We start from the raw sequence: 24,053 nt of genomic DNA on the forward strand, positions 1-24,053 counted from the left end.
AGCGCCTCTTCAACCTCAGGAGGCTGAAGAAATTTGGCTTGTCACCAGAAGCACTCAAACTTCTACAGATACACAATCGAGAGCATCCTGTCGGGCTGTATCAATGCCTGGCACGGCAACTGCTCCGCCCACAACCGTAAGGCTCTCCAGAGGGTAGAGGTCTGCACAACGCATCACCGGGGGCAAACTACCTGCCCTTCAGGACACCTACACCACCCGATGTCACAGGAAGGCCATAAAGATCATCAAGGACAACAACCACCCGAGCCACTGCCTATTCAATCCGCTATCATCCAGAAGGCGAGGTCAGTACAGGTGCATCAAAGCAGGAACCGAGAGACTGAAAAACAGCTTCTATCTCAAGGCCATCAGACTGTTAAACAGCCACCACTAACATTGAGTGGCTACTGCCAACACACAGACTCAACTCCAACCACTTTAATAATGGGAATTGATGGAAATTGATGTAAAATATATCACTAGCCACTTTAAACAATACTACTTAATATAATGTTTACATACCCTACATTACTCATCTCATATGTCTATGTATATACTGTACTCTATATCATCTACTGCATCTTTATGTAATACATGTATCACTAGCCACTTTAAACTATGCCACTTTGTTTACATACCCTACATTACTCATCTCATATGTATATACTGTACTCGATACCATCTACTGCATCTTGCCTATGCCGTTCTGTACCATCACTCATTCATATATCTTTATGTACATATTCTTTATCCCTTTACATTTGTCTGTATAAGGTAGTAGTTTTAGAATTGTTAGGTTAGATTACTCGTGGGTTATTACTGCATTGTCGGAACTAGAAGCACAAGCATTTCTCTACACTCGCATTAACATCTGCTAACCATGTGTATATGACAAATTAATTTGATTTGATTTGATTTTGTGGGTTCGATTACAGGCTCAAAATGGCTAGAACCTAACACCTTTCTTCTGAAAATCGTCAGTCTATTCTTGTACTGAGAAATGAAGGCTATTCCATGTGAGAAACTGCCAATAAACTGAAGACCTCCTACAACGCTTTGTACTACTCCCTTCACAGAACAGCACAAACTGGCCCTAACCACAATAGAAAGAGGAGTGGGAGGCCCCGATGCACAACTGAGCAAGAGGACAAGTACATTAGAGTGTCGAGTTTGAGAAACAGACGGCTCACAAGTCCTCAACTGGTAGCTTCATTAAATAGTACCCGCAAAACACCAGTCTCAACGTCAACAGTGAAGAGGCGACTCCAGGATGCTGGCCTCCAGGATGCTGGACTCCAGTTCCTCTGTCCAATGTCTCTGCTCTTTTGCCCATCTTAATCTTTTCTTTTTATTGGCCAGTCAGAGATATGGCTTTTTCTTTGCAACTCTGCCTCGAAGGCAAATGTAGCTAGCTAGTTTAGCCTACTAAAACAACCTGCTCAAACAGAGGGATGCTATGTTAGCTAGCTGGCTATGACTATCCAACACAACACTGGAACTCTTCCAAGTAAATGTTTGTATTATTTTTTATTTTACCTTTATTTAACTAGGCAAGTCAGTTAAGAACAAATTCTTATGTTCAATGATAGTCTAGGAACAGTGGGTTAACTGCCTTGTTCAGGGTTAGAACGACAGATTTTTTTTAAACCTTGCCTTAATTAAGGAGGTAAGCTTTTGGTTTTACTAATTTATTGCCATCGGGGACCATTGGTGTAACTGCTAAACTGCTTGCTGGCTGTACACTGTACTGCATGATTGTAGCAGGTTTACTAATGCGTTAGTTATAGTAGCTATGTTGACGATGCCGTTAGCTAATATGGTCACAACGATGTAGGCTGTATGTAGCGGTTAGCGGTTATGATATGAATGTTTGGCTTGGAAATATTTTTTAGCCTGGTCACAGACAGCTGATGTGTTGTGCACTGAAGTCCACATGCAAGGGAAAAGGTGAGAGGAGTAGAGCACGTAGATGCAAGAAGGAATTATACAATGAGCAAAATGATCATGCTGTTTGTATGTAGTGGCTATGAAAGTGAACTTTTATTGCAGGGGTGTGTTCATTCCTCCAATTGTGTTGAAAAAAAATCTTAAATGGAAGGAAACAATACTAAATGGGAAAAACATACCTTTATTTGTCCAATATAAACTCTTGTTTGCAACTGCTGGACTAATGATTACACCCTAGATCAGTTATATGCAGGCAAGAGTGTGCAAGGTGGTATCGAATGGGTCACTGTCTGTCACCTTGATTACTCAAAAATGTTTCTCGACCTGTGCACCTACGTTGTAATCTTTTATTCATAGGCTAGGTTGTAGCAACCTCATGGTGGGTATAGCAAAAATTCAGATATCATATAGTAGCCTAAACCTATCAATGTTACATTGAGCTGGAATATGAATGACAGTCATCCAATATGCTTTAATAGAAATAAGGCCAGTCTTATAAAAAAATGATTGTCCTCCCTAATCTTAAACGCCACCAACCGCCACTCGTCTACATTCCGCTCTCATTCAGCAGCATATACTGTTGCAGGAGTAAAAGTGTATCTGTGTCCGAGCCGGAAAAAAACTGGCTCAATGAATCATGGTCATTGTAGTTAATTACCATGTTTCTGCACTGAACTAGGTTGAATATTTAACTCTCTTCAGCCCATCGTCCCATATAGTTCTTGACATCATTTCGCTCTTAAATGATTTGATTTCTCTCTAGAGAAATGGCTCGTTGGGCTCACAATGAAAGAAATAGAATTCAAGTAATTGAACAGACATCGGTCAATTAGTTGTTTAATAACCAAGAAAATACAAACAAAAAATTGGTTAAAATCACTCAGCACTAATAATTTGGACGTGGAATATTAAACGAGTAATAATATATAATAGATTTAATTTGTATAGCACTTTTCCACCTTTATTTAACTAGGCACGTCAGTTAAGAACACATTTTTATTTTCAATGACGGCCTAGGAACAGTGGGTTAACTGCCTTGTTCAGGGGCAGAACGACAGATTTTTACCTTGTCAGCTCGGGGATTTGATCTTGCAACCTTTCGGTTACTAGTCCAACGCTCTAACCACTAGGCTACCTGCCGCCCCCCAAAAAATGTCTTTACAGAAAGAATCTCAAAGACGCTCTCATAATAGAAAACAATTACATTTCAGTTAGCCTTTTAACAGTTCTGGGTGGAAGATCTTCCAACGTCATCCACAGAGACAGGAGCAAGTACAACAGATCACATCCTGTGTCCGATCCACACTCCATGTGCACCTTTCTCACCTGCACCTTCCACACCTTTTTCGACTGAGGCCCAGATGAAGGGTTGAGCAGGGGGGAAAACGATGGTCATATGATTCAGGGGGGAAACAAGTCATAAGTCAGGTCAACTCTTGCCATCCCCAGTCGTAGACTCCTTGGTAAAGACCTCCGAAAAACATGTAGCATCCACCTGGATGAAGCCATGCAGCCACTAAGCTTAGGCCGCATGAAGCTCACTACAGTCAAAAGGGATAGTCCACTTTGGAATAAACTAATCAGGAAAATCTTCTTCAACAGTCAACCCAGAACATTCACATTCATTCAAGCCCTGTCAAATTGGTTGTTCGTCATTGCTAGACAGCCATTTTTAAGTCATAGATTTTCAAGCCGATTGAAGTCAAAACTTTAACTCGGCCAGTCAGGAACATTCAATGTTACTCAAGAGTATTTGCTGTTTTAGGTTATTGTCCTGCTGAAAGGTGCATTTATCTCCCAGTGTCCATTGGAAAGCAGACTGAACCAAGTTTTCCTCTAGAATTTTGCCTGTGATTTTATTTTTATCCTTTAAAAAAATTCCCTAGTCCTTTCCAGCTTCCACCCATTTACGCAACCCTGCACTGGCCACTTTAATAATGGAACACGAGTCACTTTGATAATGTTTACATACTGCTTTACTCATCTTATATGTTTATACTGTATTCTATTATACTGTATTTTAGTCAATGCCACTGACATTGCTCAATCTAATATTTTATATTTCTTAATTCATTATTTTACTTTTAGATTTGTGTGTATTGTTGTGAATCATTTTTAGATAGATACCTGTTAGATACCACTGCACTGTTTGGAGCTAGGAACACAAGAATTTAGCTAAACCCACAATAACATCTGCATGTGACCAATAACATTTGATTTGCTAACATGATGCAGCCACCACCATGCTTGAAAATATGAGTGGTTAGGTACTAAGTGATGTTGAGTTGGATTTGACCCAAACATAACACTTTGTGTTAAAGGAGATGTATTAGTTACTGACTCAAGACATATCAGCTTTTCATTTCAAATGAATATGCACACATTTTGAAAAGCATTATTCCACTTTGACATTATGGAATTTCATTTAATCCATTTTAAGTTCAGGCGGTAACAGCAAAACTTTTGTTCTTCAGTACAGCTTGAATTAAAAAATTATTCAATTGAAATGTTGTTACACTGGCCTACACACAATATCCCATAATGTCAAAGTGGAATTATGTTAAGACATAATAAATAAATCACACAATAAGTTGCATGGAATCATTCTGTGTGCAATAATAGTGTTTAACATGATTTTTGAATGACTACCTCATCTCTGTACTCCACACATATATAAGATCCCTCAGTCGAGCAGTAAATTTCAAACTCAATCGCTGAATCAGTTGCCGGAGAGGAAGGAAACCGCTCAGAGATTTCATCATGAGGCGACTTTAAAACGGTTACAGAGTTTAATGGCTGTGATAGAGAACTGAGGATGGATCAACAACGTTGCAGTTACTCCACAATACTAACCTAAATGACAGAGTGAAAAGAAGGAAGCCTGTACAGAATAAAAATATTCCAAAACATGCATCCTGTTTGCAACAAGGCACAAAAGTAATACTGCAAAAAATGTGGCAAAGAAAATAGCTTTATGTCCATTATGTTTTGGACAAATCCAACCACTCTTCATATTTTCAAGCATGGTGGTGGATGCATCATGTTATGGGTATGCTTGTTATCGACAAGGACAAGGGAGTTATTTTTTTTAACATAAAATTAAATGGAATAAAGCTAAGCACAGGAAAAATCCTACAGGAAAATTTGGTTGAGTCTGCTTTCCAACGGACACTAAGACAAATGCATCTTTCAGCAGGACAATCACCTAAAACTTAAGCCCAAATCTACACTGGAGAAGCTTACCAAGAAAACTGTGAATTTGTATTAAAAAACTGTAACTCAGTAGCCGAGATACAGTTTTGACTTAAAATTGGATTTTAAAAAAATTAAAAAAATATTAAAAAACAATTGATGGCAAGACTTGAACATGGCTGTCTAACACTGATAATGCTGTCTAATAAAAATTATGTGCAAATATTGTACAATCCAGGTGTGCAAAGCTCTTAGAGACTTACCCAGAAAGACTCAAAGCTGTAATCGCTGCCAAAGGTGATTCTAATATGTATTGACTCAGGGCATTGAATACTTATCAAGTTATGTGTTGTATTTTAAAATAATTACTTACAAAAGTTAGAATTTTTGTTCCACTTAGAAATTATAGTATGTTGTGTAGATCTTAGACAGCAAATGAGAATTCAATCCATTTTAATTCCACATTGGAATTGGAAAAAGTCAAGGCGGTGTGAAAATGTGGAAAAAATCCAGGGGTGTGAGGAAATCTGACACCATCCCTATGGTGAAGCGTGCTGTTGATGGCAGAAATGTTTTGGAAATACAGTGCATTCGGAAAGTATTCAGACCCCTTGACTTTTTCTACATTTTGTTAATTACACCCTTATTCTAAAATCACTTAAATTGATATCCAACCTATTAGTTCCACCACCCTCACATGCGATGACATCTCCTGGTTTCAATGATGTTTATAGAGACAATATCTCTCTCATCATCACTCAATACCTAGGTTTACCTACACTGTATTCACATCCTACCATACCTTTGTCTGTACATTATACCTTGAAGCTATTTCATCGCCCCCAGAAACCTCCTTTTACTATCTGTTCCAGATGTTCTAGACGACCAATTCTCGTTGCTTTTAGCCGTACCCTTATCCTACTCCTCCTCTTTTCCTCTGGTGATGTAGAGGTGAATCCAGGCCCTGCAGTGCCTAGCTCCACTCTTATTCCCCAGGCACTCTCTTTTGATGACTTCTGTAACCGTAATAGCCTTGGTTTCATGCATGTTAACATTAGAAGCCTCCTCCCTAAGTTTGTTTTATTCACTGCTTTAGCAACCTCTTGCAATCTACTGCAAAGATAGGACAGAACTCTGCAGGCTACTATCCAGGTCTGTACCCAAACAATTAGAATTTCTACTTTTAAAAATCCACCCCTCTAAAAACAAGTCTCTCACCGTTGCTGCCTTCTATAGACCACCCTCTGCCCCCAGCTGTGCTCTGGACACCATATGTGAACTGATTGCCCCCCATCTATCTTCAGAGCTCGTGCTGCTAGGCGACCTAAACTGGAACATACTTAACACCCCAGCCATCCTACAATCTAAGCTTGATGCCCTCAATCTCACACAAATTATCAATGAACCTACCAGGATCCTCACCCAAAGCCATAAAAACGGGCACCCTCATTGATATCATCCTAACCAACTTGCCCTCTAAATACACCTCTGCTGTCTTCAACCAAGATCTCAGCGATCACTGCCTCATTGCCTGCATCTGTAATGGGTCAGTGGTCAAACGACCTCCACTCATCACTGTCAAACGCTCCCTGAAACACTTCAGCGAGCAGGCCTTTCTAATCGACCTGGCCGAGGTATCCTGGAAGAATATTGATCTCATCCCGTCAGTAGAGGATGCCTGGTAATAAAAATGTAATGCCTTCCTAACCATCTTAAATAAGCATGCCCAATTCAAGAAATGTAGAACCAGGAACAGATATAGCCCTTGGTTCTCCCCAGACCTGACTGCCCTTAACCAACACAAAAACATCCTATGGCGTTCTGCATTAGCATCGAACAGCCCCCGTGATATGCAGCTTTTCAGGGAAGCTAGAAACCATGATACACAGGCAGTTAGAAAAGCCAAGGCTAGCTTTTTCAAGCAGAAATGTGCTTCCTGCAACACTAACTCAAAAAAGTTCTGGGACACTGTAAAGTCCATTGAGAATAAGAACACCTCCTCCGAGCTGCCCACTGCACTGAAGATAGGAAACACTGTCACCACTGACAAATCCACTATAATTGAGAATTTCAAGAAGCATTTTTCTACGGCTGGCCATGCTTTCCACCTGGCTACCCCTACCCCGGTCAACTGCACTGCACCCCCCACAGCAACTCGCCCAAGCCTTCTCCATTTCTCCTTCTCCCAAATCCAGTCAGCCGATGTTCTGAAAGAGCTGCAAAATCTGGACCCCTAGAAATCAGCCGGGCTAGACAATCTGGACCCTTTCTTTCTAAAATGATCTGCCGAAATTGTTGCCACCCCTATTATCTATCCTACCCTGCCTTTCTAAGGTCTTCGAAAGCCAAGTCAACAAACAGATTATGCTATGCAATCTGGTTTCAGAGCTGGTCATGGGTGCACCTCAGCCACGCTCAAGGTCCTAAACGATATCTTAACCGCCATCGATAAGAAACATTACTGTGCAGCCGTATTCATTGATCTGGCCAAGGCTTTCGACTCTGTCAATCACCACATCCTCATCGGCAGACTCGACAGCCTTAGTTTCTCAAATGATTGCCTTGCCTGGTTCACAAACTACTTCTCTGATAGAGTTCAGTGTGTCAAATCAGAGGGTCTGTTGTCCGGACCTCTGGCAGTCTCAATGGGGGTGCCACAGGGTTCAATTGTTGGACCGACTCTCTTCTCTGTATACATCAATGATGTCGCTCTTGCTGCTGGTGAGTCTCTGATCCACCTCTACGCAGACGACACCATTCTGTATACCTCTGGCAATTCTTTGGACACTGTTAACAACCATCCAAGCAAGCTTCAATGCCATACAACTCTCCTTCAGTGGCCTCCAATTGCTCTTAAATACAAGTAAAACTAAATGCATGCTCTTCAACCGGTCGCTGCCTGCACCTGCCCAACATCACTACTCTGGACGGCTCGGACTTAGAATACATGGACAACAACAAATACCTAGATGTCTGATTAGACTGTAAACTCTCCTTCCAGACCCACATCAAACATCTCCAATCCAAAGTTAAATCTAGAATCATCTTCCTATTTCGCAACAAAGCATCCTTCACTCATGCTGCCAAACATACCCTTGTAAAACTGAGCATCCTACCAATCCTCGACTTCGGCGATGTCATTTACAAAATAGCCTCCAATACCCTACTCAACAAATTGGATGCAGTCTATCACAGTGCCATCCGTTTTGTCACCAAAGCCCCATATACTACCCACCATTGTAACCTGTACGCTCTCGTTGGCTGGCCCTCGCTTCATACTCGTCGCCAAACCCACTGGCTCCAGGTCATCTACAAGACCCTGCTAGGTAAAGTCCCCCCTTATCTTAGCTCGCTGGTCACCATAGCATCACCCACCTGTAGCACGTGCTCCAGCAGGTATATCTCTCTGGTCACCCCCAAAACCAATTCTTTCTTTGGCTGCCTCTCCTTCCAGTTCTCTGCTGGCAATGACTGGAACGAACTACAAAAATCTCTGAAACTGGGAACACTTATCTTCCTCACTAGCTTTAAGCACCAGCTGTCAGAGCAGCTCACAGATTACTGCACCTGTACATAGCACATCTATAATTTAGCCCAAACAACTACCTCTTTCCCTACTGTATTTATTTTATTTATTTATTTTGCTCCTTTGCACCCCATTATTTTTATTTCTACTTTGCACATTCTTCCACTGCAAATCTACTATTTATTGTGCCACCATGGCCTTTTTTTGCCTTTACCTCCCTTATCTCACCTAATTTGCTCACATCGTATATAGACTTGTCTCTACTGTATGTTTGTTTTACTCCATGTGTAACTCTGTGTTGTTGTGTGTCGAACTGCTTTGCTAAATCTTGGCCAGGTCGCAATTGTAAATGAGAACTTGTTCTCAACTTGCCTAACTGGTTAAATAAAGGTGAAATAAATAAATAAATAAAAAATGAGGTGGAAAAAACATCTACACACAATACCCTATAATGACAAAGCAAAACCAGCGATTACAGCCTCAAGTCTTCTTGGGTATAACGCTACAAGCTTGGCATACCTGTATTTGGGGACTTTCTCCCATTCTTCTCTGCAGATCCTTTCAAGCTCTGTCAGGTTGGATGGGGAGCTTTGCTTCAAAGCTATTTTGAAGTCTCTCCAGAGATGTTCGATCGGGTTCAATTCCGGGTTCTGGCTGGGACACTAAAGGACATTCAGAGACTTATCCCGAAGCCACTCATGTGTTGTCTTGGCTGTGGGCTTAGGGTCGTTGTCCTGATGATAAGTGAACCTTTGTCCCAGTCTGAGGTCCTGAGCGCTATGAAGCAGGTTTTTATCAAGGATCTCTCTGTACTTTGCGCCATTCATCTTTCCCCTGATCCTGACTAGTGTACCAGTCCCTGCAGCTGAAAAACATCCCCACAGCATGATGCTGCCACCACCATGATGCTGCCACCACCATGTTTCACCGTAGGGATGGTGCCAGGTTTCCTCCAGACACTTGGCATTTAGCCCAAAGAGTTCAATCTTGATTTTATCAGACCAGAGAATCTTGTTTCTCATGGTGTGAGTGTCCTTTAGGTGCCTTTTGGCAAACTCCAATAGGGGTGTCGTGTGCTTTTTACTAAGGAGTGGCATCCGTCTGGCCACTCTACCATAAAGGCCTGATTGGTAGAGTGCTGCAGCGCTCTACAGACAATTCCTTTGACCTCATGGCTTGGTGTTTGCTCTGACATACACTGTCAACTGTGGGACCTTATATAGACAGGTGTGTGCCTTTCAAAATCATGTCCAATCAATTGCAATTACCACCGGTGGACTCCAATTGTTGTAGAAACATCAATGAAGATCAATGGAAACAGGTTGCATCGGAGCTCAATATCGAATCTCATTGCAAAGGATCTGAATACGTAGGTAAATAAGTTATTTCTGTTTTTTATTTTTTATATATTTGCAAACATTTCTAAAAACCTGTTTTTGCTTTGTCATTATGGGGTATTGTGCGCAGATTCATGAGGAATTGTTGTAATTTAATACATTTTAGAATAAGGCTGTAACAAAATGTGGAAAAAGTCAAGGGGTCTGAATACTTACCGAATGCACTACACACACACACACACACACACACACTCTACTGGTCAAAAGTTTTAGAAAACTTACCTAGGGTTTTTATTTTTACTATTTTCTACATTGTAAAATAATAGTGAAGACATCAGAACTATGATAATAACACATATGGAATCATGTAGTAACCAAAAAAGTGTTAAACAAAACTAAATATATTTTAGATTCGAGATTCTTCAAATAGCCACTTTGCCTTGATGACAGCTTTGCACAATCTTAGGAATCTCTCAACCAGCTTCATGAGGTAGTCACCTGGAATGCATTTCAATTAACAGGTGTGTGTCACGATCGTCGTATGAAGGGGACCAAAATGCAGCGTGGTATGTGTTCATGATGATATTTTAATTAAAGAAAGCACTGAATACAAAAACAATAAACAAATAACGACCGTGAAGCTATAATAACTGTGCTGACACAAGCAACTAACATAGACAATCACCCACAACCCACAATGACAAAACAGGCTACCTAAATATGGTTCCCAATCAGAGACAATGACTAACACCTGCCTCTGATTGAGAACCATATCAGGCCAAACACAGAAACGGACAAACTAGACATCCAACATAGAATGCCCATTCCGATCACACCCTGACCAAACAAAACATAAACATACAAAGCAAACTATGGTCAGGGCGTGACAGTGTGCCTTGTTAAAAGTTAATTTGTGGAATTTCTATCACATTTCAGGCAAGACCCAGATGCAGACAGTGTCAAAGTAACCAAAGTGTATTACTAATACAGGGGCAGGCAAAACGACAGATCAAGGGCAGGCAGAGCTCAGTAATCCAGATAGGGTTCAAAAGGTACAGAACAGCAGGCAGTCTCAGGATCAGAGCAGGCAGGGGTCAATAATCCAGTGTGGTGTGGCAAAGGTACAGAACGGCAGGCAGGCTCAGGGTCAGAACAGGCAGAAAGGTCAAAACCGGGAAAAACCAGGAACTAGAACAGACAGGAGCAAAGGGAAAACCGCTGGTAGGTTTTACGAAACAAAACGAACTGGCATCACACAAACAAGAGAACACAGGTATAAATACACTGGGGATAATGGGGAAGATTGGTGACACCTGGAGGGGGGTGGAGACAAGCACAAAGACAGGTGAAACAGATCAGGGTGTGACAATTTCTTTCCTCCTTAATGCATTTGATCCAATCAGTTGTGCTGTGACAAGGTAGGGGGGTATACAGAAGATAGACCTATTTGGTAAAAGACCAAATCTATAGTATGGAAAAGAACAGCTCAATTAAGCAAACAGAACGACAGTCCATCATTACTTTAAGACATGAAGGTCAGTCAATACGAAAAAAAAGAACTGTGTGTGCAGTCGCAAAAAACATCGAGCAATATGATGAAACTGGCTCTCATGAGGACCGCCACAGAAATGGAAGACCCAGAGTTAGCTCTGCTGCAGAGGATAAGTTATTAGAGTTACCAGCCTCAGAAATTGCAGCTTCACAGAGTTCAAGTAACAGACACATAACAGACACATCTCAACATCAACTTGTCAGAGGAGACTGTAAATCAGGCCTTCGTGGCAAATAAACCACTACTAAAATGACACCAATAAGAAGAAGAGACTTGCTTGGACTAAGAAACATGAGCAATGGACATTAGACCGGTGGAAATGTGTCCTTTGGTCTGGAGTCCAAATTGGACATTTTTGGTTCTAAACGCTGTGTCTTTGAGGGACGTGGTGTGGGTGAAAGGGATATTTTACCAAGAAGGTGAGTGATGGAATGCTACATCAGATGACCTGGCCTCCACAATCACCCGACCTCAACCCAATTGAGATGTTTTGGAATGAGTCGGAACGCAGAGTGAAGGAAAAGCAGCCAACAAGTGCTCAGCATATGTGGGAACTCTTTCAAGACTGTCTTGGTCGGTAGGGATGTCCTTGTCTCATCGCGCACCAGCGACTCCTGTGGCGGGCCGGGCGCAGTGCGCGCTAACCAAGGTTGCCAGGTGCACGGTGTATCCTCCGACACATTGGTGCGGCTGGCTTCCGGGTTGGATGCGCACTGTGTTAAGAAGCAGTGCGGCTGGTTGGGTTGTGTATCGGAGGACGCATGACTTTCAACCTTCGTCTCTCCCGAGTCCGTGCGGGAGTTGTAGCGATGAGCGTTGTAGCATATGATTCTCAATCAGAGACAACTAACGACACCTGCCTCTGATTGAGAACCATACTAGGCACACAAAAACCAACATAGAAAAACAAACAGACTGCCCACCCGAACTCACGCCCTGACCATACTAAAACAAATAATAAAATAACAGAACTATGGTTAGAACGTGACAGTAACCCCCCCCCCCCCCCCCCCCCCCCCCCTCCCAAAGGTGTGGACTCCGGCCGCAAAACCTGAACCTATAGGGGAGGGTCTGGGTGGGCGTCTGTCCGCGGTGGCGGCTCTGAAGCGGGACGTGGACCCCACACTTCACCACCGGAGAGGCGGGAGACTCTGGCGGCTCAGGACAGACGGGAGACTCTGGCGGCGCTGGGCAGGAGGGAGGCTCTGGCGGCGCTGGGCAGGCGGGAGCACCTGTAGGGAGAAGACAAAGAGACAGCCTGGTGCGGGGGGCTGCCACCGGAGGGCTGGTGCGTGGAAGTGGCACCGGATAGACCAGACAGTGCAGGCGCACTGGAGCTCTTGAGCTCCGAGCCTGCCCAACCTTACCCGTAGCCAGGCCAGTGCGGCGAGGTGGAATAGCCCGCACTGGGCTGTGCTGGCAAACCGGGGACACCATGCGTAAGGCTGGTGCCATGAATGCCGGCCCGAGGGGACGCACTGGAGACCAGATGAGTAGAGCCGGCTTCATAGCACCTGGCTCGATGCCCACTCTAGCCCGGCCGATACGAGGAGCTGGAATGTACCACACCGGGCTATGCATACGCACCTGGGACACCGTGCGCTCCACCGCATAACACGGTGTCTGCCCGGTCCCTCTCGCTCTCCGGTAAGCACGGGGAGTTGGCGCAAGTCTCCTACCTGCCTTAGCCACACTCCCCGTGTACCTTTTTTTGGGGCTGCCTCTCGGGCTTCCTTGCCAGCCGTGTTCCCTCGTATCGCTGGCTCCTCTCTCCGGCTGCCTTGCTCTCCTAGCTGCCTCCACCTGTTCCCATGGGAGGTGATCCCTTCCAGCAGGGATCTCCTCCCATGTGCAGCAACCCTTGCCGTCCAAAACGTCCTCCCATGTTCAGGAGTCCTGACATCGCTGCTGCTGCTGCCCATTACCACGCTGCTTGGTCCTTTTGTGGTGGGTGTTTCTGTAACGGCATTCAGAGGTGGAAGGAGGATGGGACCAAAGCGTGGTAAGTGTTCATGATGAATAAAATAACAGAACTATGGTCAGAATGTGACAGTTATTTCATAGTGTTGATGTCTTCACTATTATTCTACAATGTAGAAAATAGTAAAAAATAAAGAAAAACCCTTGAGTAGGTGTTCTAAAACCTTTGACTGGTAGTGATATAAAAATATATACATATACAGTATAATATTTTACTGAGTTACAGTTCATAGAAGGAAATCGGTTAATTGAAATAAATTCATTAGGCCCAGAAAATCAGAATTAGTTTTTCCCTACAAAAGGGCTTCATTACAGACAGATAATACTCCTCAGCCCCCCTCAGATGATCCCGCAGGTGAAGAAGCCAGATGTGGAGGTCCTGGGCTGGCATGGTTACACATGATCTGTGGTTGTGAGGCTGGTTGGATGTACTGCCAAATTCTATAAAAATTAAGTTGGAGGCGGCTTATGGTAGTTAAAATAAAATAAAATGATCAGGTAACAGCTCTGTTGGACATTCTTGCATTCTAGCACACTCCCTCAAAACTGGAGGCATATGTGGCATTATGTCGTGTGCAAATTTAGAGTGGCCTTTTATTGTCAACAGCACAAGCTGCACATGTGTAATGATCATGCTGTTTAACATTGATAGGCGTCCCGCTAGCGAGACAACTTCCGGTGAACCTGGAGGGCGCGCAATTCAAATAAATAACCATCAAAATTATGGATATTAAACATTTTGGTAAATACAAGTGTCTTATATCGGTTGAAAGCTTAACTTCTTGTTAATCGAACTGCACTTTCTGATTTACAGTTGCTAATAGAGCGAAAGCATGCCATGCGATTGTTTGAGGACGGCGCCCCACATCTAAATATTTTTCATATATCTTTATGTACATATTCTTCATCCCTTTACACTTGTGTGTATAAGGTAGCTGTTGTGAAATTGTTAGGTTAGATTACTCGTTGGTTACTACTGCATTGTCGGAACTAGAAGCACAAGCATTTTGCTACACTCGCATTAACATCTGCTAACCATGTGTATGTGACAAATAACATTTGATTTGAAGGAAAAAAAGGAATTGCATCCTGGGAGCTAGTATTCAGCATGCCCCTGACCCATTGTGCTGCCATCCTGTTAGAAGGTAACAGATTATTTTATTACAATGGTTCAATTGGATTTTCATTGTGTGCAATGGTGTTATTTGCCCCCTAGTGGATGTTTCTGGTACTTAGAAAGACAACGCAAACAGGAAGTAGAGAATTTGTTCTGCACGCATAGAAGCAGCTACAAACAACGCTACGGTGCAGGTCTTTCAATGTAGTTATTTCTTGTCACGCTTCAGCCTTGGAAAATATTTGTTTGTAAGTTCAATTCAAGCATTTAGCTAATGATTATAATCTTGTTATTGATAGAGTTGCTTACATATCAATGTTGGTTGCATTTACTCACAAATTGCAATGCTTTTCATGTATGTCGTTAGCTGTATTACTTTGCTCGTGCGTCATGCAAACAAATTGTAAAATATACAATACTGTAGTTTTGTTACTGTTCCTAGTGTAATATGCTTTGTTATTCTACATAAATGGTTGTACATTATTAGAGTAATGAAAGGAGCCAATTACCATATGAGTAACAATTAGCTATATGGTTTGGCATCATGCCAGATGCATGGTACCTTAGCGCGTGCTTTGTATTTATGCAACTTCAAATGTATAATGTACAGCTACAGTATGTCGGTGTGAATTGAATACTAAAGTATATTATTTTCTGTATTTTGCAGTTTCACAACATAAACGTTTTCAATATATTCATTCAAGAAAAGTCACGCCTTGGGAGTTTTATTGAAGACTTAGTTGTTAGCTATCTGTCTAGTTTTGCATGGGAACGCAATTCAAGGGCAGAATACCCATACTTTCCATCGTAAGACCATGGTATCTCAACAAAGAAAAATCAGGTTAGTTTCTCTTTGGATTTTCTCCTATTGTGTTATAGTCTACTACATTATTTTAATATTTCTACAAACTTCAAAGTGTTTTCTTTCCAATGGTACCAATTATATGCTTATCCTGGCTTCAGTTCACTTTTGGCACGTCAGTCAGGCGGAAATTGAGAAAAAAGGGGCCTAACCCTAAGAAGTTATTAATCAGCTTCTTGATATGGCACACCCGTCAGGTGGATGGATTATATTGGCAAAGGAAAAATGCTCATTAACAGGAATGTAAACAAATGTGTGCACAAAATTTGAGAGAAATAAGCTTTTTGTGCATATGGAACATTTCTGGGATCTTTTATTTCAACTTTTGAAACATGGGACCAACACTTTACATTTATATTTTTGTTCAGTATACACACACACACACACAAAACATTAGGAACACCTTCCTAATATTGAGTTGCACCTCCCATAATTGTAATTGTTGCATTAGCTCCCTGGTAATTCACCGTAATTTCAATACAAACAGGCTAATCACGAATCTACAGCCATCTACAGACACCTTCCTTGTGTCTATCATCAGAATAAACACCAATCAACTGGGATCGCTGGCTGGACAGTCCTTTCTTTAAAAACACAACGCAAGAGAGTTACGAAGTACGATCACATTTGCTACATGTGTCCTACCCACAATGCCGGTGTAAACCGTGGTAACATCCAACCTTTCATATGCAGACAAAGATCCCACTAATTTGCCATGCCTTCTTCCATTTACCCGGAGTAAAGAACATGCCAAAATTAAATCCACCTGAAGACTTAGTCATGATTCTTGCATTTTCAGACCCTGTAATGAAAATATAGTACATTGGTCTCAGCCTTTTTGCAGGTATATTCATGAACACTTCCATCATTTAACATCTTAATTTGTAATGCAAACAGCTCCTATGGTTTAACACCCCCCACAAATGTGCCAGTTACCCATGAATATAAAAGGGATATACCTGGTAAATAAGGGGCTGTTTTAAAGGGACTCAAACATTGCATTATTATTTTTTAAAGGTAATATACCATATCTTCTGTCTGAAATTAGTAAAAGAGAGAGAGAGATATAGGGATCAAGAGAGAGAGAGAGCGCAACAGAGAGCAAGAGAGAGAGCGCAACAGAGAGCAAGAGAGAGCAAGAGAGAGAGCGAGAGAACAGGTGTGCACAAGAGAGACAGAGGGGGAATAAAGAGACAGAAACACCCCACGCCAACCTCTAAGACTGCGGAAAAAGGGAGATTGAGAGGAGGAAAAATGGTGAATGGATAGATGGAGGAAGAAAATAATAACAAAAGAAGAGTCCTGCTAATTTTCTCTTCTATAGAAACACCTAACTCAACCTATACATCGAAGAGGCTATTCTCACTGACGAACATTTAAGAAAAGACAGCGTGACGAGATGACAATTTACAGAATATGTATATAAACTTTTCAATTTACATTACATCCTTGCCTTACCTTTAATTGTGGCTGGCAATGTGACATTCTTGCTCTGCAGCTCCAAATTTACCATATCACAGTAGCCCCTGACTAGCCAGTAAGCTTGCAAACTATTCAGCAATGTGAGCATCTTTCCCTCTAAAACATATTAGCTAGCAACAATCTTGAATAATGCAACCAAACCATATTACACTCTTGAATAATGCAATAATCCACATTAGAGGTCGACCGATTAATCAGAATGGCCGATTAATTAGGGCCGATTTGAAGTTGGGTATTTTGGGGCGTCGATTTGCCGATTTTTTTAAATATATATTTTTTTATATACCTTTATTTAACTAGGCAAGTCAGTTAAGAACACATTCTTATTTTCAATGACGGCCTAGGAACGGTGGGTTAACTGCCTTGTTCAGGGGCAGAACGACAGATTTTCACCTTGTCAGCTCGGGGGATCCAATCTTGCAACCTTACAGTTAACTAGTCCAACGCAATAACGACCTGCCTCTCTCTCGTTGCAATCCACAAGGAGACTGCCTGGTACGCGAATGCAGTAAGCCATGGTAAGTTGCAAGCTAGCATTAAACTTATCTTATAAAAAACAATCAATCATAATCACTAGTTAACTACACATGGTTGATGATATTACTAGACATTATCTAGCGTGCCCTGCACCTAAGTATCTGACTGAGCGGTGGTAGGCAGAAGCAGGCCCGTAAACATTCATTCAAACAGCACTTTCGTGCATTTTGACAGCAGCTCTTCGTTGTGCGTCAAGCATTGAGCTGTTTATGACTTCAAGCTTATCAACTCCCGAGATGAGGCTCGTGTAACCGAAGTGAAATGGCTAGCTAGTTAGCGCGCGCTAATTGTCGTTGTGTTGCTGGTTCGAGCCCAGGGAGGAGCGAGGAGAGGGATGGAAGCTATACTGTTACACTGGCAATACTAAAGTGCCTATAAGAACATCCAAGGTTAATGAAATACAATTGGTATAGAGGGAAATAGTCCTATAATTCCTAAAATAACTACAACCTAAAACTTCTTACCTGGGAATATTGAAGACTCATGTTAAAAGGAACCACCAGCTTTCATATGTTCTCATGTTCTGAGCAAGGATTTTATTGATGTATTATATTAAGTTAAATTAAGTGTTCATTCAGTATTGTTGTAATTGTCATTATTACAAACAAAAATAATAATAAAAAAAAAAAATGGCCGATTAATCTCTATCGGCTTTTTTGGTCCTCCAATAATCGGTATCGGTATCGAAAAATCATAATCGGTCGACCTCTAATTCATATGTGCAGACAACTAAATTGTTTATTTTATCGTTCGTAGATGCATAAGCTAGCTAAATGTAGCTTGCAAGACAATAACACAGCTTACGTTAGCATATCAAACATGAACAATTCCCCCTCTCATAGGAATATAAAAGTACAGTTTTAGCGTATTAAAGTTACCTTAGAACAAACCTAGCTTCCTTTGATCAAAATCCTGAAAGCCATTATATGAGGTAAGCGCAAAATTGCAATTGAAATGTTTATAATCCTCCTGACAATTTCAGAATGTAACAGGCTGGTCCTGCAATTTCAGGTGAATACTCAATAAAACAAGTCTCAAATATATTGAAAATGTCTATACATTTCAGCTGTTTCAAAAACATTGCTGTGCTATTAGTATTTTTACTGTATCAATGTTGGGCTCAACTAAACAATTTTGTTTTCACTGCCCTGCTAAGAGGGGGGCAACTGTCAGGTGAGTGTCATGGAAGACCTCCAGAGGTAGCGTTAGAGATGTGCGAAAAACGCAAGTTTACATTACAGTAATGTCTCTCAAATCAATACCTCACGAGAATATCTAAAAATTCTCCTTAATTCTTGTCAATGAGAATAGACCCTAAAATAAGAAAGAGATTGATAGAGGGATAGAAGAAGAATAGAGGGTGGGGGAGTTTTTCAATAACAAGAAAAGAGGAAGGGAGGGAGGAGAGATGGAGAGAAGTCAGAGGAAAGGTGACTTACTGGGACGATATTGACTGGAGGAGTAAAAAGAAGAAAGGAGAGAGGGAAGAGAGGGTGAGAGATTAAACAATAGTTGGGAGAAGTGAAGAATTCATGGACGTGTAATTTGACCTTCCTGTACTTCTGGTCATGGTTATTGTAGAGACATATGTAAAACTCAGATTATTATTGGATGTAGCAATTATAGCCATGTCATCTAGATATAATAGCAGATTAATTCATTAATAAAAAAAATAATGAATTTTAATAATAGCATATTCCACTCATAGCTTCACAGTTCTATCCTCATAAGTCCTTTTAGACTGACTTCGTCCCAAACGGCACTCTATTCCCTATAAAGTGCAATAGTTTCAAAAGCAATGCACTATATAGGGATTAGTGTGCCATTTGGTACTCAGAGCCTTCATTTCCCTATGGGACCTGGTCAAAAGTAGTACACTAACTATGGAATAAGGTGCCATTTGGGATGCAGCCTCCATTTCTCCTTCCCTGGGGCATTCTAACCCTGTCACTAAACAGTGTCAACGACAGCCCTTGGGCTAGGGCTGGCCTAGTGTCCTACTAGAGAACAGACACACAGACACACAGACACAGTAAACACAGATAGGGCTCACACGCGCAAATACACACACGCGCAAACACACGCACACACTCCTAACTGCACAGTATTAACACGCCATTCCATAAATGCCTTTAGAGTAAATACACAGCGGAAAAAGACAGACAGAGAGAGAGAGAGACAGACAGAGAGAGAGAGAGAGAGACAGACAGAGAGGAAGGGTAGAGGCAGAAATTGTGAGATGGAGCACAACAAAAATGTGTGATGAAAAAGAGTGAAAACGGCAAAGAAAGTGAGAACAAGGAGAGAGAGAGAAAGAAGGGTGGCAGGGAGACAGAGATAAAGGGGGAGAGAGGGGGAGAAAGAGACAGAGATATTGATAGAGGGAGAGGGAGAGGGGGATGAGGGAAGTGTTTATTTAATTTGGGGCCTGAAATTTGATTCGATCCATGCCCTCATTCAAATGACCAACTGACTAAGGCTCAGTTCCAAATGGTCCCCTTTATAGTGCACTACTTTACTGCACGGTTCTAGTGAAACGTAGTTCACTACATAGGGAATATGGTGCAATTTCCAACTGTCTGTACTAATGAGGTGAGGAGAGAAGGACAACAACATCAGGAATTGACAGAGTGGACGTGTTTAACAGTACTTTTGGGGACCGGAAGTCCTCACAAGAATACCAAACAAACAAAAATTTGACCAACTGGGAACATTTTGTTAGTCCCCACAAGGTCAAATCCTATTTCTAGGGGGTTTAGGGTTAAGGTTAAAATTAGTGTTAGAATTAGGTTTAGGGTTAGGAGCTATGGTTAGTTTTAGGGTTAGGAGCTAGGGTTAGTTTTAGGGTTAGGAGCTAGGGTTAGTTTTAGGGTTAGGGGCTAGGTTTAGGGTTAGGGTTAGGGAAAATAGGATTTTGAATGGGACTGAATTTTGTGTCCCTGCAAGGTTAGTTATACACGACTGTCTGTGTGTAAGAGAGAGCGAGCGAAAGGACTCATGTTAGACAGATAGAGAGGACCCACTAGGGTTGGGCGGTAAAACAGATTTTCATACCATCATACCGTTTCTGTACCATACCGGGGTATATGGTATTTGCGAATGTGCACACAAGGGGCGCTTTTAAAAAAAGTGTACCCATGGTACACGGTCTGATATACCACGGCTTTCAGCCAATCACCATTCAGGGCTCAAACCACCCAGTTGATATTTTTGAATTTACATCTTAGATTTCTTATAGTTATAATGAACCTATAGTTAGTTATAAGCAGTGGCCTAGCACCCCCACCCCCGGAAAAATGGTATTGCAAATCATACGGTCGGTAGGGCTGTGACGGTAACTGAGTAATCATGTAACTAACGGTTATGGATGAAGACCGTCATGAAAATAAAACAACCATCAAAGCCATTTTAAAAACGCCTACATTTATTTAAGGATTAAAAATTTCAAAACATTAACTTTATTTTCATGTAGATAAACTTTACCTAACAGCGGGAGTTTAAAAAAATATATATATTTCACCTTTATTTAACTAGACAAGTCAGTTAAGAACAAATTCTTATTTACAATGACGGCCAACCAAGAGGAAAATGGCCTCTTGCAGGGATGGAGGATTTAAAAAAGGTAGGACAAAACACATCATTACAAGAGAGACACTACAACACTACATAAAGAGAGACCTAAGACAACACAGCATGGCAGCAACAAGGTAGCAACACAACATGGTAGTAGTACAAACATGGTACAAACATTGTTGGGTACAGACAATAGCACAAAAGGCAAATAGGAAGAGTCTACAATACATCACACAAAGCAGCCACAAGTGTCAGTAAGAGTGTCCATGACTGAGTCTGAATGTAGAGATGGAGATATAACTGTCCAGTTGGAGTGTTTTTTGCAGCTCGTTCCAGTCGCTAGCTGCAGCGAACTGAAAAGATTTGTGGACTTTCTTTTATACAATGTTCTGGCTCTGAGGCCTATAATGCGCTAATGTTGTGTCAAATGGACAATGCACCAATCCTCTCCAACCTGGCATTGTGTAATTTGATATGGAATCTTTTCTTAATTTATAGACTAATCCATGCTGATCAAGCCCAGTCCTGGCCGATATGTTGCCCTAGGCGAGTCAAAAAAAATTGCTGACCTCTTATCCCCGCAAAATATAATGGAAGCCTACACTGTAGCCTACAGTGTCGGCCACAATGCACTTTTATGAATGCCCATGTGGTAGCCTACTGTTTGTAAAACATGCAATTTACCATTAATCCCTATCACTTGGTTACATGTCTGTTAATAGATATATTAAAGAAATTTACCGTTCTCATTCTCAGAGTGGAAACATAGTTTTGGTTTATTTCATACCATAATTTACTCACTGCATGTGAGCAATAAGCATGTCTGGTTTCTCTTTTCTGTTAATGTTGATGGAGCAGGGAGCCTGGGCACGCATAGAAGTAGGCCTACCTAGCCTACTTCTCGCAAATGTAAAATGTAGGAAAGTGCCCAGCTGGGCTTCTCAGTCATTTTTTCTTCACCTCAAACAGTTAGTCAACGATGTCAATTTTTTTATTATAATAGTTCATCAAGGTATTTATTGTAAAAGAAAATTCAACACTCTCCCCCTCTATAATCAGCATTGCTGATAAATAGGTTATGGACATGTTGCGTGTATTTGCTTCTATTTGAATGATTGTCAACTTAATCTTCATACTATAGCATAGCTGTCCCCTTTATACATTCCTTGTCTATTCATTATCTTATAGCCTACTGATGATGATTTAATCTTGTAAAAGGCCTGTTTTCAGTAGTTTAGGCTACATTATTTATCTCATTATGGCATCCTCTCTTTGAAGAAGAAATGTCAATGCCACCATAGCTGCAGGAAGTATAGGTGCTGAGAGTGCTGCAGCACCCCCGGAAAATACATACATATTGATAAAAAGACATACAAAAATGTGAAAAAAAGTTTGCCACTAAAGTAGTGCACTGTTTTTACTAGTCCTGTATTGGCAGACCTAAATAGCCACCTGTAGCACGGGTACATTTTTTTGGTCTGTAGAACATCGTCCTGCGGCTATGAATGCCACTGCCATAAAATGACAAAAGCAGCAGAATTTGTGACATATAGAAGTAGGCCTACCTAGCCTTCTATGCGTGCCAGGTGCCCCCACCTCCCAATTGACCTGGCCAATTACCATAACCTCAAATTCCAAGACTGTCACTGCCCTAACGGTCGCCATTTTGAAATACCCTGGTATACAGTATATCGCCTAAGCCTAGGACCCACCATGTTAGGGAAGGTGGGAGATTTTTTGTTTAAGTTAAAGAAGGGAGGAGGTGGAAGAGTTAGAACAGGGGGATGATAAAGGAAAGATGAAGACAGTCATAACAAGAGAAATAACTTCTCCTCTACTTATGAGGTTATACATGTAACATTTCAAAGTGCCAAATCTCAATTACATAGCCATGGGGACCAGGGCAAAAAAGTATGAAAATGTATGCAAGTCGCTCTGGATAAGAGTGTCTGCTATAAATGACTAAAATGTAAATGTAGAGAGTGAGTAACTACTGTGTAAGAAAGAGAAAGAGAGAAAATAATAGACTTACCATGTTGGCCCCACCAGTCCAGTAAAGGAAGAATCCATCTGGGTCTACCTTCAGAGTAATCAGGGTGGGATGGCTGCTGTTGGGCTCCTACACACACACACACACACACACACACACACACACAGGTTAATACACCGAGATATACACACTGTGCAATGCACATTTGACCAACATGTGACCAACCGAGGTTCGAACCTGGGTTTCCTGCATGCCACAAGACTTTGTTAGCCTGCTAAGCTAAACATAGGCATTAGCTGGGGAGCTAATGCAAGTCTTCAGGTCTCAGACACAAGTCTCATACCTTCAGTCTTATGTCCAATGCTGGCTATGAGAGGGGTAAAGAGAGAGAAAAAAATCGTCAAAATGCTGTATTGTCAGACATTTTCTATTGTTTGTTGCATTGAACACTCCAGGGTGAAGTTTCCCCTGGGTTCAGATCTAGGATCAGTTTCCCTCCCCCAATCCTAACCTTAACCATTAGTGGGGAAATAAAAGACTGACCCAACATCAGCCAGCATCTAGGGGCAACTTCGCCCTAAACCACATTAGGGTTGGGCGGTATCTAGGATTTCATACATTCATACCATTCCTGTACCATACCAGGGTATACGGTTATATTTATAAACGCTGCATACATTTTAAACTATTACTGAAAAGACTGCATGCACAAAAATGTTGTGCTTTGTCAATTTGGCGCAGGTTTCTCGTTATATACTGAACATAAACGCAACATGTAAAGTGTTGATCCAATGTTTCATTACCTGAAGTAAGAGATCCCAGAAATGTTCCATATGCCGATAAAGCTTATTTCTCTCAAATTTTGTGCACAAATTTGTTTACATCCCTGTTAGTGAGTATCTCTCTTTTGGCAAGGAAATCCATCGAAATCCAGCCACTTTTATGCAGTTTTTGTGCA

At 41.5% G+C, this 24,053-nt stretch overlaps 1 protein-coding gene and 1 long non-coding RNA gene across 3 annotated transcripts in view; one reads left to right on the plus strand and one right to left on the minus strand.

The window, feature by feature from the left end:
• The window catches only part of LOC139378789 (1-phosphatidylinositol 4,5-bisphosphate phosphodiesterase beta-3-like), a 103,751-nt gene that overhangs the window by 58,809 nt on the left and 20,889 nt on the right, over nt 1-24,053 (minus strand). For both annotated transcript variants that reach the window (XM_071121287.1, XM_071121288.1), the window contains exon 2: nt 23,138-23,224. In XM_071121287.1, the coding sequence (XP_070977388.1) occupies nt 23,138-23,224 (87 nt within the window). The remainder of the gene's footprint in view (nt 1-23,137; nt 23,225-24,053) is intronic.
• LOC139378790 (uncharacterized) lies at nt 14,813-18,162 on the plus strand. Its single transcript, XR_011628328.1, has 3 exons — nt 14,813-14,899; nt 15,319-15,492; nt 16,055-18,162. It is a non-coding gene; the product is annotated as an uncharacterized lncRNA (long non-coding RNA).

This window comes from Oncorhynchus clarkii, chromosome 21 (assembly GCF_045791955.1).
Source record: "Oncorhynchus clarkii lewisi isolate Uvic-CL-2024 chromosome 21, UVic_Ocla_1.0, whole genome shotgun sequence".
NCBI lineage: Eukaryota > Metazoa > Chordata > Actinopteri > Salmoniformes > Salmonidae > Oncorhynchus > Oncorhynchus clarkii.